Source organism: Lemur catta, chromosome 3, assembly GCF_020740605.2.
Source record: "Lemur catta isolate mLemCat1 chromosome 3, mLemCat1.pri, whole genome shotgun sequence".
Taxonomy (NCBI): domain Eukaryota; kingdom Metazoa; phylum Chordata; class Mammalia; order Primates; family Lemuridae; genus Lemur; species Lemur catta.
In genome coordinates this window covers 113,896,417-113,910,351 of record NC_059130.1, presented here as the reverse complement: position 1 = coordinate 113,910,351, position 13,935 = coordinate 113,896,417, and the positions used below count along the sequence as shown (strand labels likewise).

At 53.6% G+C, this 13,935-nt stretch overlaps 1 protein-coding gene across 1 annotated transcript in view; it reads right to left on the bottom strand.

The window, feature by feature from the left end:
• Positions 1-13,935, bottom strand: part of ALDH4A1 (aldehyde dehydrogenase 4 family member A1) — a 29,869-nt gene that overhangs the window by 9,697 nt on the left and 6,237 nt on the right. The window contains exons 2-8 of the mRNA XM_045548570.1: positions 6,892-6,985; positions 6,251-6,343; positions 4,989-5,036; positions 3,999-4,154; positions 1,936-2,085; positions 1,784-1,858; positions 382-569 (exon numbers count right to left, since the gene is read on the bottom strand). Coding sequence (XP_045404526.1) covers positions 382-569; positions 1,784-1,858; positions 1,936-2,085; positions 3,999-4,154; positions 4,989-5,036; positions 6,251-6,343; positions 6,892-6,985 — 804 coding nt within the window. The remainder of the gene's footprint in view (positions 1-381; positions 570-1,783; positions 1,859-1,935; positions 2,086-3,998; positions 4,155-4,988; positions 5,037-6,250; positions 6,344-6,891; positions 6,986-13,935) is intronic.

Here is a 13,935-nt window from a genome sequence, read left to right as displayed (position 1 = left end):
GCCAACTCCTCTGCTTAGATGCCACCTCTTCCAAGAAGCCCTCCTGACTCCCCCTCCAATCCATTCCGTGCGCCCTCGTGCCCTTCCCGGTGGCAGAGGTGGCGCTGAGATCAGTACCGCCCAACATCTGCAGGCCGCCCTGCCAGCTGCGAAGCTCTTTCCTGTTTGTTAACTCATTTAATCCTCACGCTCGCTCTGCAAGGCAGGGATCATCACTCCCGTCGTGCAGGCAAAGAAATAGGGGCTCAGAGGGGTGAAGAGGCTACCCCACAGCCACACAGCGAGTAAGCGGGTACAGTCAGGGCGTGACCCCCGGGTCTGCAGCCCCGGCCTGTGAACGTCCCCTAGCCACCCCACCCTACCGCGCCCCCAGGGACCTACGGCACACTGCCTGTGAAGTTGATGCCGCAGAGGTGCTCTGAGCTGGTGATGGTGTCCCCAAATGTGGGCCCGTCAGCTGGCACAAACTGGATGATGTTCGGGGGCAGGCCGGCCTCCCGGAGGATCCGGTAGACGGCATAGCTGGCCAGCATGGCAGTGTCACTGGGCTTCCACAGGACCACGTTGCCCTGCCCGGGAGGTGTGACAAAGACTCATGAGGCTGAGGCCAGCAGCCCCCGACCCCCACCCCAGCCCACCCCACAGCAGGGTCGGCCCTCACCTTGAGCCACCAGGCCCCCGTGTTGACCAGGATGTCCCCTACCCAACTCCACTCCTCCAAGTGTCTGGCACTGTGCCCCAAAGCCCTTGCCAACGAGGGCACAGCCCGGCCCCGTCCGGCCCGTGCTCTGGCCCAGGCTCCCTTTCCCCAGAAGCCTGTGCCGACTGGCCCTGCCATCAGCCCCAAGCAGTCTGTTCTCGGGGTTTTGGAGCCATTGGGTGCTCACTGGGCGTGGCTGGATAAGTGCGCACGGGCCTTCTCTGCACGTGTCCTGGGTCACGGCACGTGCAGCGCCTGCGTGGGTGCCACATCTGTCTGTGCACAGATGCACGAGGACATCCCCGTGCATGCGCCCAGCCCACACCTGGGCGTCAGCAGCTAGCCACCTGACCTGGGGCCCGGGGCTCCCAACGACTGTCGACCCTCTCCTGCCCAGGCTGTCTGAGGGCTGGGCTGGGTGTCCCCCATCGGCTGGGACCTCATACAGTGACAGCTACCTCCACTCTGATAATGGCGGAGGAGCCCAGGGACTTTAAGAGCTCCGGCCCTGAAACAGACTAAGTCTGCATCCTTCTCTGTCCCGTCTTTTACTAGTCATTTGGCCTTGACAAGCAAGTCGCCTCTGTCTCAGTGTAGTCATGTGGCAAAAGGGCATAACCAACGACTCCTCTCTCCAAGCTGATGAAGAATGAATGCGATCATCTATTAGGTGCTTGGCAGTAGCAGATATGCAGTAAGCACTCAACGTGAGCAATAGCTGTCACCATAAACAGTCACCAACACTAAGCCGGTTCTGGGCCAGACCTGCCTGCTGTTAGATGTGTCCCGTTTGATCCTCACAAACCTGTCACGGAGGCTTTCCTATTATTTCCACTTTGCAAATGAGGAAACTGCGCCTCAGAAGTTCAGGGCTTTGCCGGGGCGTCCCAGACAGAGAGGGGCAGAGCTGGGATCCAACCCGGGTCTCTGACCCCAAAGCCTCCCCCAGCCCCACACTGCCTCCACCCTCTGCACTTCTCCCCACGAGCAGGCCTGGGACCCAAGGGGTTCAGGGTGGCCTCTGTCTGTTGGGACAAAGAGGATGACTAGCTGTCGCTGTCCCCACCTGCACCCAAAGCTCACCATCAGGGCCGGCACCCCCGCCAGGTTGCCGCCGATCGCAGTGAAGTTGAAGGGGGAGATGGCCGCCACAAAGCCCTGGGGAAGGAGGAGGCGGTGAGACCAAACTCGGGCTGTCCAGCACCCCCGCCTGCCCGCCCGCCACCTGCGGGTACCTCCAGCCCGCGGTACACCACGCTGTTGGTGCTGGGTGGCACGCTGATGGGCTGCTCCCCCTGCAGCTCCATAGCAAACTTGGCATTGAATCGGTAGAAGTCGATGAGCTCGGCTGCGGCGTCGACCTCCGCTTGGATCACCGTCTTGCCCTGCAAGGCAGCCGGAGGGGGGTCAGGGGCAGTGGACAGCCTCCCACCAGCCTCTTCCCTCGTCCGACCCTGTGTCCACAGTGGGCCTCGAGCTGGGCCCCAGCAGGGCCAGAGAAACCTTCAAAGGGCTGACCGGCCCGTCCGGGGGCTGGGGAGGGAAAGGATTCACGTCTCAAGACCCTGAGCCTGAGCCGCCACCTCGCGCAGTCGGCCTATTGCCCTCTGGGCTGGGTTGGGATCTGTGGCGTTTACTGACCCCCCGGCACGGGCTGGGCCTTTCAGATGTGCTGTCCTAGTTTCACAGCAACTCTGAACGGTGGCACCGGGGAATGATCTGGGATCATGATCCTCAGGCCAAATCCAGGATGGGAACCTTCCAGACAGAAGGGCACATGGGCGCGGACAGCCAGGGCAGGGACGCTGTGTGCAGCACGCGACAGCCCCTCCCCTGGGATTGAGTATGGGGTCGCTGGTTCGTCTGGGCCAAGGACCGGGGCTGATGACTGCAATTCCCTTAAACTGTCCCCTCTTCCTGACCGAACGTGAGCCGAGGGGAAAGGACCCCGGGCAGCAAGGACGGGGCTTTCCCAGCCCAGAGCGGCCCCTCCTTGGCGTGCAAGGTCAGTGGCAGGTGCAGAGCGGAGGAAGCCGAGCTCAGATGTGAACCGTGCCTCCTACAAGCTCCCGAATCTTACGACAAATAAAGAGGAAGCTAATCTGATCTGAGAGAGAGACAGAGAGTGTGTGTGTCTTCCTTCTTGCCAATGTGCAGCTCACTGGGAACACTTGGGGCCTGACACCCGCCCAGGGACTGCTAAGGGGACCAAAGGAGGCACTGACAGGGTGTGGGGCCGTCACGCCAGCCCTGGGCAGCAGAGGGGGCCCTCACCATGGGGACGGGTGAGCCCGCAGGAGCAATGGGCTGAGCCAAAAGGCAGCCTGGGCTTTGGCTTCTGTGATTTACCCTTCAGAAACCCAGGTTAGCTGGCACCCCGAAGGCACAGTCCCTGGAGATGGCAAAATTAACCCGTTCTCCCTCGGCTCCCGCCCCCAGCACACTCTGCCTGCCACAGCCACTCCTCGCTCAGCCTGCATCCACTCAAGACCCGTTCACCAGGAGCTTGGACTCCTTGAAGGCATTGTGTCAAGCCATGATTGCTACGTCCAGAAAGTTTGTCACGGGGCAGTGAGCACATACGAAACTCAACATGCCCCAGTGCGATGGGAGCTGTGACTGATGAAGGAACAACACGCTATGGGAGAACAGCAGCGGGTCTAGTCCTTTTGGATGGAGAAGTTTCGGGAAGCCTCATGGAGGAGGTGATATCTGGGCTGGACCAGGAGGTAAGAGTTCACTGGCAGAGAAAAGAGCAAGCACTCCTGGCAGGGGACACTGCAGACAGAGGCAGAGAGGACACCCACAGTGTCCCGGGATACCATCACTAAGTCCAAACGGGTTGTGCCATGGGCAGGATGGCCTGGCACAGAAGGGCAGAGCAGCTGGTGAGCTGGACAGAGCGGGCCTGGGTACGGGGCTCAGGACTTGCCACTTGCTCTCGGTCATGGAGAGGTCTCGGTGGTTCGCAAGCCAGGAATGACCTGCTGCAGGTGTGGTGGGGCCTTTACCCAGCAGAGAGGGTAGGGCACTGCCAGCCAGGCAGAGTGACAAAGGCCTAGGAGCCAGGATGGAGACGGAGGGAGGGGACATTTCCACGGTAGCACACACAGGCTTAGCTCAAACTGCCTTGTCTAATAATTTATGTTCATCCGTCCTGACTCCTAGGTCTTGTTCCCTGAGGACATCTCTGGGTCTCCCACGGCGTGACACCCAGAAGCTGTCAGCTGGTGTCCACTGACATGGATGGGCACAACTGCGTCCCACCCCGCCCCACCCGGGCCCCCCAGCACCTCACCTGTCCCACCATGGTCTTGGCGAGGACCTCAGCCCTGCGCGGCCCACTCAGCATATCTGCCGCCTTCAGGAAGATCTGGGCTCGATCTGCGACAGGCTTCAGGTCCCACTCTTTCCTCGCAGCCAGGGCGGCCTCGATGGCTTTGTTGAGCAGGCCCTAAGGAGAGGGAAAGGTTGGGGGCCGCCCCCTGCAGCAGGAAGGCCCCAGGGAAGTAGGCGAGGGAGAGATCTGGAAGGCCACCTTGCCCCCCGGGAAGATGCCTGGCTCCCTTGGCCCTCAGACCCCGTCCCCACAGCTGCAGGCACTTTGTCCCATCACCGGCTGGGCCACCCCTAGGCTGGGAGCCTGTCCTGCTGCCAGTCTGAACAGACCTGCCAGGTTGGCCGCATGCCAAGGCCTGGGCACCGAGTCCCTCAGCTGTTAAACTGGCTCCGCTTTCTCTCATGGTCTAATCAAGGCCACACTTTATTCTTAGGACCTGGTGCCCCTGAACCCACTGTCCAAAGCCTCCAGCCCTTGAGGTCAGAACCGCAGTCTGAGATGCATACCTGCGCTGGCAGCCCAGACACCAGCTGCACGCATGGCTGCACGACACCAGCTCCTAGACCCCCGGCCATGGGCCACACCCCGGCCCCCGCTGGCCTGCCCCGATGCCAAGTCCCTGCCCTGCCTCCCATCTACGATGTCTTCAGTTGCCCTGACTCAGCCTTCCAGAATCTACTTCCTCCCCAATCCCAGGTCGGCCCCACTGCAACGGCATGTCCAGGGACGTCTCGGCCCTGGCCCAGCAGCTCTCACCTGGCGCAGGTTAACCTCGGCATGCTTGGCCCTGTCAAAGACATGCCCAGGGACTTCATCTGTGCCAGCCGCCCCCAGCCCCGACCTACCCCCATGGCCAAAGAAGGAAACAGCGACTGAGGCCCAGGCTACATCAGCAGCTGGCAGGGTAGGGCAGCAACCCCAGCCCCAAAGTCACCAGCACTCACTCACCTTGTCTGCATAACAGAACTTGGCCACCTTGTGTCCGTGGTTAAAGGGCTAAAAGAAGAGAAGGGTGAGGTCACTGCTCAAGAGAGGGGTGCCAGGACAGGTGGGGAGGGCCCGGGCATGCCCGCTCTCTCCCTCCCTGCCCTCGAAGCCGTCTCCAGCCACCGGCCCACACTGGGGGTTATGGAGCACCCGCTGTGCGACGAGTGAGGCGTGGCTCCTGTTCTGGAAGGTTCGCGGTGCAGGGGAAAGGCATAAACCACAGGGTCTTTCAAGGAAAGCCTGGACTTCTGTGGTCAGACACACACGGGTTTGAATCCCAGCTCTGCCACCTGCTGGCTGTGGGGCCTGGCATAAGGTCCCTTCCCTCCCCAAGTCTCATCTGGGAAGCGGGCATTGCACACTCTTTCCTAGCATGGAGAGGAGGACCAAACAGGATCACGGATGAAAATTCTTCCAAACCCAGCCCGGCATGAGTCTGCGGCTCAGTAATGGCCGAGTGGCAGGGGCTCCAGGACACCTCCGTGGACAGCTCCAGCCCCAGACTGTCCTTGGAACCCTCAGAGTGGGAGCCTGGGTCCTCCTGCCTTGTTCATCCCCCCGCCCCCTGCACACACCTGCTCAGGGTTCCACCTGGACAGAGCCAAAATGCACTGACCTTGTTTGCAAAACGCTTTCCTCTCCCCCAAATTACAGACCCCTGAGTTTCCTGGCCCACCTACAGTGTGTGCAGGTTTCTAGAAGGGTATAAATTCCAAGAAGGGGAGGTGCTAGCCCAGTGCCATCTGAGGGGCATGGGGCTTAGGGACCAGCTTTCTGCCAGTAGTTTCCAAACCCCCTTGTGGAGAAATCCATCAGGAATAACAGAAGATGCCGTGTGGCCCCTTTATTTTTTTGGAGATAAGGGTCTAGCTCTGTTGCCCAGGCTGGAGTGGTGCAGTGGCGCCATCATAGCTCACTGCAGCCTCGAACTCCTGGCCTCAACTCATCCTCTCACTACAGCCTCCCGAAGTGCTGGGATTACTGGCGAGAGCCTCCACACCCGGCCTTCATGGTCTTTCTTGCCTGTGGACGGGACTCGGTTATGGACTAGGTGCAGTATGGGCACAGCCCTTTGCTTTTGGAGGTTTTACTGGCCACAGAATTCAAAATACGGGAGAGCACCACAAAGCCCTTGAAGTCGGAGCCCACACGTTACAAGCTGTCAGGGAGGGAGACGGCAGATTCAGGGGAGGGGCCGAACCCCGCCTGCCCGCTGGACGTACCGACACCTGGTACTGCACGTCCGACGTCCACACCTCCTCATCCCCCACCACGCACGGGATGGCTTCCGTCCTGCCCTTCAGGTCCTTCAAGGCCTGGGGAGAGGGACAAGAGCGCGGATGGGCACCTCCTTCCTCTCTTCCTCCCGCCTAAGCCCCGATGAGTCAGCAGACGGAGGTGGCCAGGCAGAAACGTAAACGAGGGGGGACCAGGCCTGAGGTCACCAAGCCTGCGGTCACCAAGAGCGTGTCCTTCCCCAGGGGGCAGCAGAACTTGGCTCCAGCCACTGTCACCCTGCAGGAAGGTGAGGCCCCATCACCAGGTCTACTAAGTACCAACAAATAAAACACTGTGTCGGAAATGTATGTGAAATCTCACAAGTTTTAAAATACTGGTAATTAATTGGAAAGCGCTTTTTAAAAGTATAAAACATCTGGGCTTATAACCTCTGACCTGGCCTGAGAAGCCCCTAAGTTCTTCCACCCTCCGGTCCCACAGCCCTTCCCAGACCCCACTTGTCCTCCCAAGGCTGGGAGCGGGGGCAGAAGCGGGTGCTGGCCACAGGCAGGGAGAGCTGTCTCGGGCACTGCTATCTCCATTCCGTGCTCTGCGCCCCCCACTCTGCCCCCCACTCCCCTGTTACCTTTTGCAGTGCGTCTCGCTCGGGGCTGCCCTGCGTGAATGCTAAGACGGGTTCGTTGGCCACCTTCAGGGAGGAGGTGTGCTTCCACCGCAGCCTGGGCACAGGGCAGGGAACAGAGGCAGACAGGTCAGCAGCGGCCCCCAGCTGCAGGGCCCCAGCCCCTCCGTCTCCCACAGGGGCTCAGAGCCTGAAATCCAGAGCAACTCTCGAGCTGGGGGCAAAATCTGGCCTGGGGTCCAAAACCCAAGGTTCAAGTCCCAGTCATGCCACCACGCCCTTGGGCCTGCGACTTGCCTCCTCTGAGCCCGTTTATACATCTGTTAAGCGAGAACAATCACCAGACTCACGCGGTTGTTTGAAGTTGAAGTGCATAGATGCAAAACCAATTTCAAGTATTAACATTTCGCACACGCAGAGGGTCACCCTCCCGTCGTTTCCCCACGGTGCAGCCTCATCCCAAACAGACCCAAGTTGCTTCTTTCTCTAAGCAGCACATTCCAGAGCCGAGTCTCCTCAGCATGGGAACCAGCTGAGAGTCCCTTGGCACAAAGCGCCGAGAGCTCAGGGTAGGCAAGAATGTCCAAGACGTGGATCGTGAACTTGGAAAACTGCCCTGGGCTCGGCTCACAGCAACAGGGAGGCTGCTCTGGGGGTTCAGTGTCTGACTCCAGGGTACTGAGTTGCAGGAATTCTTTGCTTGGATCCTGCAATCTCCCTGACTAGTGACCACCACCCCCTGTCACATCTGGAGTTCTCCAGGTGGGAGGACAGGCGGGTCAGAGCCCCAACTCTGCCACCTCCCAGCTGTGGGACTTCCCCCCCAGGCCTCAGTTGCCCCCCTCCGTAAATGAGGGCAGTAACGATGGCAAAGACTACCTAATGCCCACAGGGCACATCCTCCCAGCCACCATGGCATAGGGTGGGCCTCCCCAGCCGCCCCTTTAGAGAAATAGGTCATTTGGGTCCAAAAAGGAGAATGACTAGCTTGAGACCAAGAGTAGGAGAAATCTGCCGTTGAGTCCAGAAAAACCCAGATATCGTCTCCCTCTGGCATCAGCGGTCCCCACCAGAGACTGGCAGGGACACAGCTGGAGCTGGACGAGTCGGTTCACAGGTCGCTGCGGGGAGGGGGAACACAGATCACCGGGAACCGCAGCGCATCCCGGCAGAACGCTGCGGGACAAAACCTATCACAGGACTCGGGCGGGTGAGGTGGGGAGGGTTAAGGCGCTGGCATTTGCTCCGGATTGGACTCTGTCTGGAAGTGGGAGCAATTTGTGACTGAGCAAAAACTAGCAGTTCCTCATTCAGCCAGAGAAGGGGCATCTGCTACTCTGTGGGTGGCACAGCGATCTTGCTTTTTGTCTGTACGTAGACAAAATTATGAAAGAGGCTCATTGTGTCTCGTCTTATCACGGTCTCCAGAGTGACGCAGTGTGAGGCTGGTGTTCTGTGAGCTTGTTTGTGCCCCACAGGAGGAGAGAATGGCCTGGCTGTGCGTGTCGGGGGACAGAGGAGGCTGGGGGCTCAAAGATCCAGCCTGGGAGGCTAGGGGACGGACATAAAATCAGGGGCCCTGGGGGCAGGCCCTGCGCTCATTCTACAAGGGTGACCGAGGACCTACTGCATCTCTGATGCCTTCCTAGGCCCTAGAGATGCAGCAGTGACTGAGACAGCAAGGCCTCGGCTGCACCTGCTGACCTCCAGTGCTGCCATGGCCGGGAAATGAGCCCGATAATGACACATGGTGACTCTGAAGATGAGTGACTAAGGGGAAGGGCAATCAAGGAGGGCCTCTCCAAGGAGGTGACCTCTGACTGAGACCCGAAGGAGGCTGTAGAGGTGATGGACAGAGCAATGGACAGAGAGAAGAGCAGAGACAGAGACTGGGCCACACAACACCCTGATGGGCCGTGTGAGCAGATGGGACCTTCCCCTCCTCCCCCACCACACCACACCCTTGCCCGCCCTTCCCTGAACCAAATGAAGAAAAGCAAGACCAGGGTACACCTGGGCTCCAGTCTAGCTCTGCCTCCCATTAGCCGTGTGACCTTGGGCACGTCACTTGTCTCGAAGCTGGTTTCCCTGTGTCAAATGGTAACTCCTATCTTATGGGTTACTATGGAGAGTTTACACGGATATAAAGCCATAGATGCACCCAATAAACTAAAGTCCACACATCCTCCTTCCACTAACTGCCATGGAAAGAAAGGAGTGTCCCTGGTCCCTCAGGAAGGGGGAGGGTGGTGTCACGTGTTTGGAAGTGCAAGTTTAGGGGTGCCCAGCTAACAACTGTCCAGCGCTTGATAGTCTAAAGGGGGAGAGAGAAAGTATTTGAAAACTGGCAGGTGGAGAACCTTAGAAAGCTATAATACCTGCTTCTGTGTGTTGTATGTCTGTATGTTCACATGTGTCATGTGTATGTGATATTTCACTACTAAAATATAAGAAAACTAATTAATTGGTTCAAAAAAAGACCCTTAAACCAAATATTTTATCAGAAAAATAGAAACCAGCAAGTGGCAGGTTTGTGGAAGATTAATCTCATGAAAGGAATTTTATGTGTGATCAAGTTAGCTAAAATTAGAAGGGAATTATTATAAGTTTTTCTAAAACTTCAACATTAATATCAAAAACACACTGATACGAGGCCAAAGCCTGGGCCCCTGTGTCAGAACAGGGTTTTCTCGAAGCATCAATCTGTCGATCTGCTCTTTAATAGAAAACTGGATGAGGTTATACGAGGCTTATGGAAATCTTATCTTGTGTAGTCAAAGCCGACTGAGATTGGATGGATTTGTTTACACAGTTTTATTAAAATTAGCTTTAGTCTTGATAAGACGCTAATAAAAGTAAAATTTGGTTTCCTCGTATGAACAAGAGTATCGTGTAGTATCAATAAGAGACAGTAAAAGATTTGTTTATCTTTTGAGTAAACTGCAATAAAAGAGGGGAGGGGAGAGTTTGCCTCACCTGTCTTTTTTAGGTCTGCTCATTGGAAAACTGAGACTATGCTCTATCAAAGAGTAAAAGTTTTTACTTCTTGAAATCTTTGATTTATCAATTTGACTAAATGAATGACTAATATTGTACAGCGACCTGTGATTCTATTTTTATCACGTGTTTTAAATCTTTCTTATTTTATTTTATTTTATGAATTTATTTATGAGACAGAGTCTTTACTCTGTCACTCAGGTTAAAGTACAGTGTCGTCATCATAGCTCACTGCAAATCTCAAACTCCTGGGATCCAGTGATTCTCCTGCCTCAGGGAGCTACAGACGTGAGCCACCAGGCAGGGCTAATTTGTTTTGGTTATTTTATTTATTTATTTTTTTCTAATTTTTGTAGAGACAGGGTGATGGGGTCTCGCTCTTGCTCAGGCTGGTCTCGAACTCTTGGCCTCAAGCGATCCTCCCAATTCAGCCTCCCAGAGTGCTAGGATTACAGGCTTGAGCAACTGCACCCCGACCATTTTATTTTATTTTTTCTGAAAAGGGATCTTGTTATGTTACCCAGGCTTGTCTTGAACTCCTGGGCTCAAGTGATCCTCCCACCTTTGCCTCCCAAGTAGCTGGGACTACAGGCATGTACCACCACACCTGGGCACCTGGCTCTTTCTTAAGTTAATATCAAGTGTTTTAAACATTTGCAAAACCAAACTGCAAATTCTAAATTCAGTCTTTTTGACCTGAAACTAACTTTCTGGACATTAGGGCCCCTGGAAGTCCGAGAGAGGCATGTTAGGCTTAATATGTGCTAAAATCATACGGGAAGCATTGTCAGATAAGAAGCAGTTTAACTTTCTTGGAGTTATATTTATATAAATGTGTTAATAATGTGTTCCAAAAATATGAGATTCCCAAAATTCTGATGTCTTGGTATATGTTATCAGTAATAATTCTGATTCTTATATTACTATATGCCACAGATATAACCAAATTTCCTTCTCAGTTGTGTTTTTAACCATGGCTATTCTAAGTCTTTTGTCATCCACAGACATTTATTGTTTTTTTTATTTTGATTCTTCTTGGACAGTGGTTTATAATCAGCTACAGTTCAAAATGTGCTGCCTCTTCAAGGAAATTCATGGAAAAAGATCCTGACAAGTACTCTTGAGTACAGATTTCTGAAAACTTTAAACATCATACCACTGGACTAAGTAAAAACTCCCAGAATTCTAATAAAAAAATGGATGTATTCATGAAGATTGCTAATCCAGCATCAAGCAGAACAAAGATTAATTATACGGGACTGAAGTGATCGAGGATGGAAATGATTTTTATGACTTTTTTTGTTTGCAACATCGCTGATCCTTTTTACTAATATATTCTGTTTCCCAGAGTCAAGAAAACTTTTTTTCTTTTCAGCTAGTTAGAGTTTACAACAGTTGGGTAAAGCATACTTCTGTGAGCAAAACAGAAACATTTACCTTTCTCTCTACCTGATTTCCCCCAAATTTGGCAACTATTTGTGAGTATTCCTATTTTATGGCAATACAGTTATCTGCATGAGTTGAATAAACATATGTTTTCTTTCGTAACAGGACACGTTGGAGACACTGGCAATTTTACCAAGGCTTTGACTGGAATAATATATTCTCAGATAAGACCAGACTGCTCCAGGGAACTGATGCTGACTTTATAGAGCCGATAAAAAGCCCCTTGGAAAGAAAAGCCTGGTGCGTTGTCTGCACAGTTTCCTCACAAGGTTCCTGACCTTGCGGCAAGTAAAGAATGTCACTTTCTGCCAGGCTCAGGAAACTCAAGATATTTTGGGGACTTTGAGAAGGGGGGAATCCACCCAGTTTGTACAAGTATTACAACCACAATCCGATGTTGAATTCCTGGCTTGGCTTCTTAGCTTTGAGAGGCTTTTAAAAGCCTAATCCGAAATTCCCTGTGAAAAAGTTCCAGCAAAGCCAACTTAAAAAGAGCCTAGATGGCCCGTCGCTATTCTTGCTGCGCTTTATGCAAATCATCAGGCCAAGTATAATGAGACTAAAACGTACTTCGCAAGTAAATGGGTCCTAGTAAGATTTATCTTTGGTAGAAATGGGGAACTGGAGAGAGAAAAACGATGTTTCAGAAGAAAACGATAGTATACCTGTTATTAGATTCCAGCCCCAACCATTGTTTTTTGAGTTTTTAGCAGTTATTTTCCTACAACGTGGACTGAATCCTGAATTACTTCTTGGCTAAGTCTCTAAAGAAGGACCAGGTTTTAATTTCCCTCATGATGTTTTTCGTTGACTTCCCAGTGGAACAGGTTTCTTCCACTCTGCCATACAAATGCTCTTTTTGATTAGCATCTGTACGTACATACACTGTATTTCTGCTATGTCTCTCTTGTTTTACTTCTTCTGAGAAAACTAAACTCATGGTATTCTGAAGACTAGAAATGATTCAACAAGCAGCTGTATAAACCAGGGACGTGACCGGGGTCTCATTTCTGCCACCCTGTGATGCCATCCAGTTTGGCTTTTGGGGCTCTCACAATGCCTCCCTGAGACGTCTCCTCCCCACCCCTGTGGGGAACAGGAACATCCAGGAATGAGCCTTCCTGGCTCAGCTCCAGAACATAAAAGGAGCCCAAAGCAAGTTGGGCTTTTGGGGGGCGGAGGGGGTGGGGCGTGTGATTAAAAAAGAAAAATGGAGCAGTCTGAGCTGTAAGAGGTTTGCAAAATTCATCAAGCCCCAGGAAACTGTAGGCCCAGCGCACCCGCCCACGCCCACGCCCAGGGCAACTGTTCAAAGGCATTTTTGTTGCTCACTAGCTGCCTCCCCCATTACCGTCACATCCCAGGAATTTGTGATACCAAGAACAATGTATAAGCAATCAATAGCTTACCTTATTTTAATGTAAAATTTTGGTCAACGCTTTAGGAACTGCCTCTTCATTTTTCCTTAAAAACCCACCTGTAACCGGGCCAATGGGAGTGTAAATTCTGAGCAACAGGCATCTACATTTGCAGGTGGCCACCCTCAAGCTCCTAGTGGAATAAACTCCACACTCACAAGCAGATTTTCTGAATCTCATTATTTAAGGTAGACGCTACGTCCCTTGCAAGGTCACTGGGAGGATTAAAAGTGTGGGTCTCTCCTCACCCGTCCTGTTCCTGGGCTTTTCTGAGAAAACCGTAAAGCTGTCCCAGAATCTATTCCACTAGGCTGGGCTTTCAGAGGCAAAGGGGTTCCCAGATGCCCCCAAGGAGCACATTCTCTTAGCACCAAATTCCACCCCCTGCTTAAACTGTAGTAACCCCCAGCTCTCCTCGCCCTGTTCCCTCCCAGGAACAGTCAGAGGCAGGAATCCTGCAGACCCCCCTGCGCCTTGCAAAGGACAGAGGTCCACGGTGGCCTCAGGATCACATGCCCCTCTGATTTCCTCCAGTCCTGGAACGAGGAGGCCCTGGCCCAACTGTTCACCCATCAGTCCACGTGTGGGGCACAGAGACAAGTTCAAAGTTCAGCCTGAGTCAGCTGCAGCCAAAAATAACCCAGGGACTTCTGTCCAACATTTTTTTGGTCAAACTTCTTTTTCCTTGTGGACAATTTTGGGTTAACATGAGTACCCTTCCAGGGGCTCAGAAGGCAGAGATGAACCCCTCACAGGACTTAGGGCCTCTATGAGGACCTGCGAGGACCTTCTAGGCAGGACCACGTTCCTCATCCATTCATGTGCTCAGTTCTTGCAAGAACTGGGACCTGGGCCACAAAGGCCACACACCGTTTTACCTCCTGCAACGGGCAGTGCCAGGGCTGCGGGCCAGCCAACCCAACCGTGTAATCCACAGATGGCAAAACCTCAGTAGTCTACCAGGTCACTCCCTCAGCCTCCATCCCGTCCAAAGAACTGGTCACTTTCACCTGGTTATTGCAACACCCGTCCTGCCCCCGTGTCAAAGCCACTCACATCCACACTGCAACCAAAGTTATATTTTAACATGAAAATCTGATCATCAGAGAGCGCAAGAATGCTCAGCTAAAAACTACTCAGTGGCTTCTCATTCCTTCTAAAATAAAAAATCAGAATCCTTAATGAG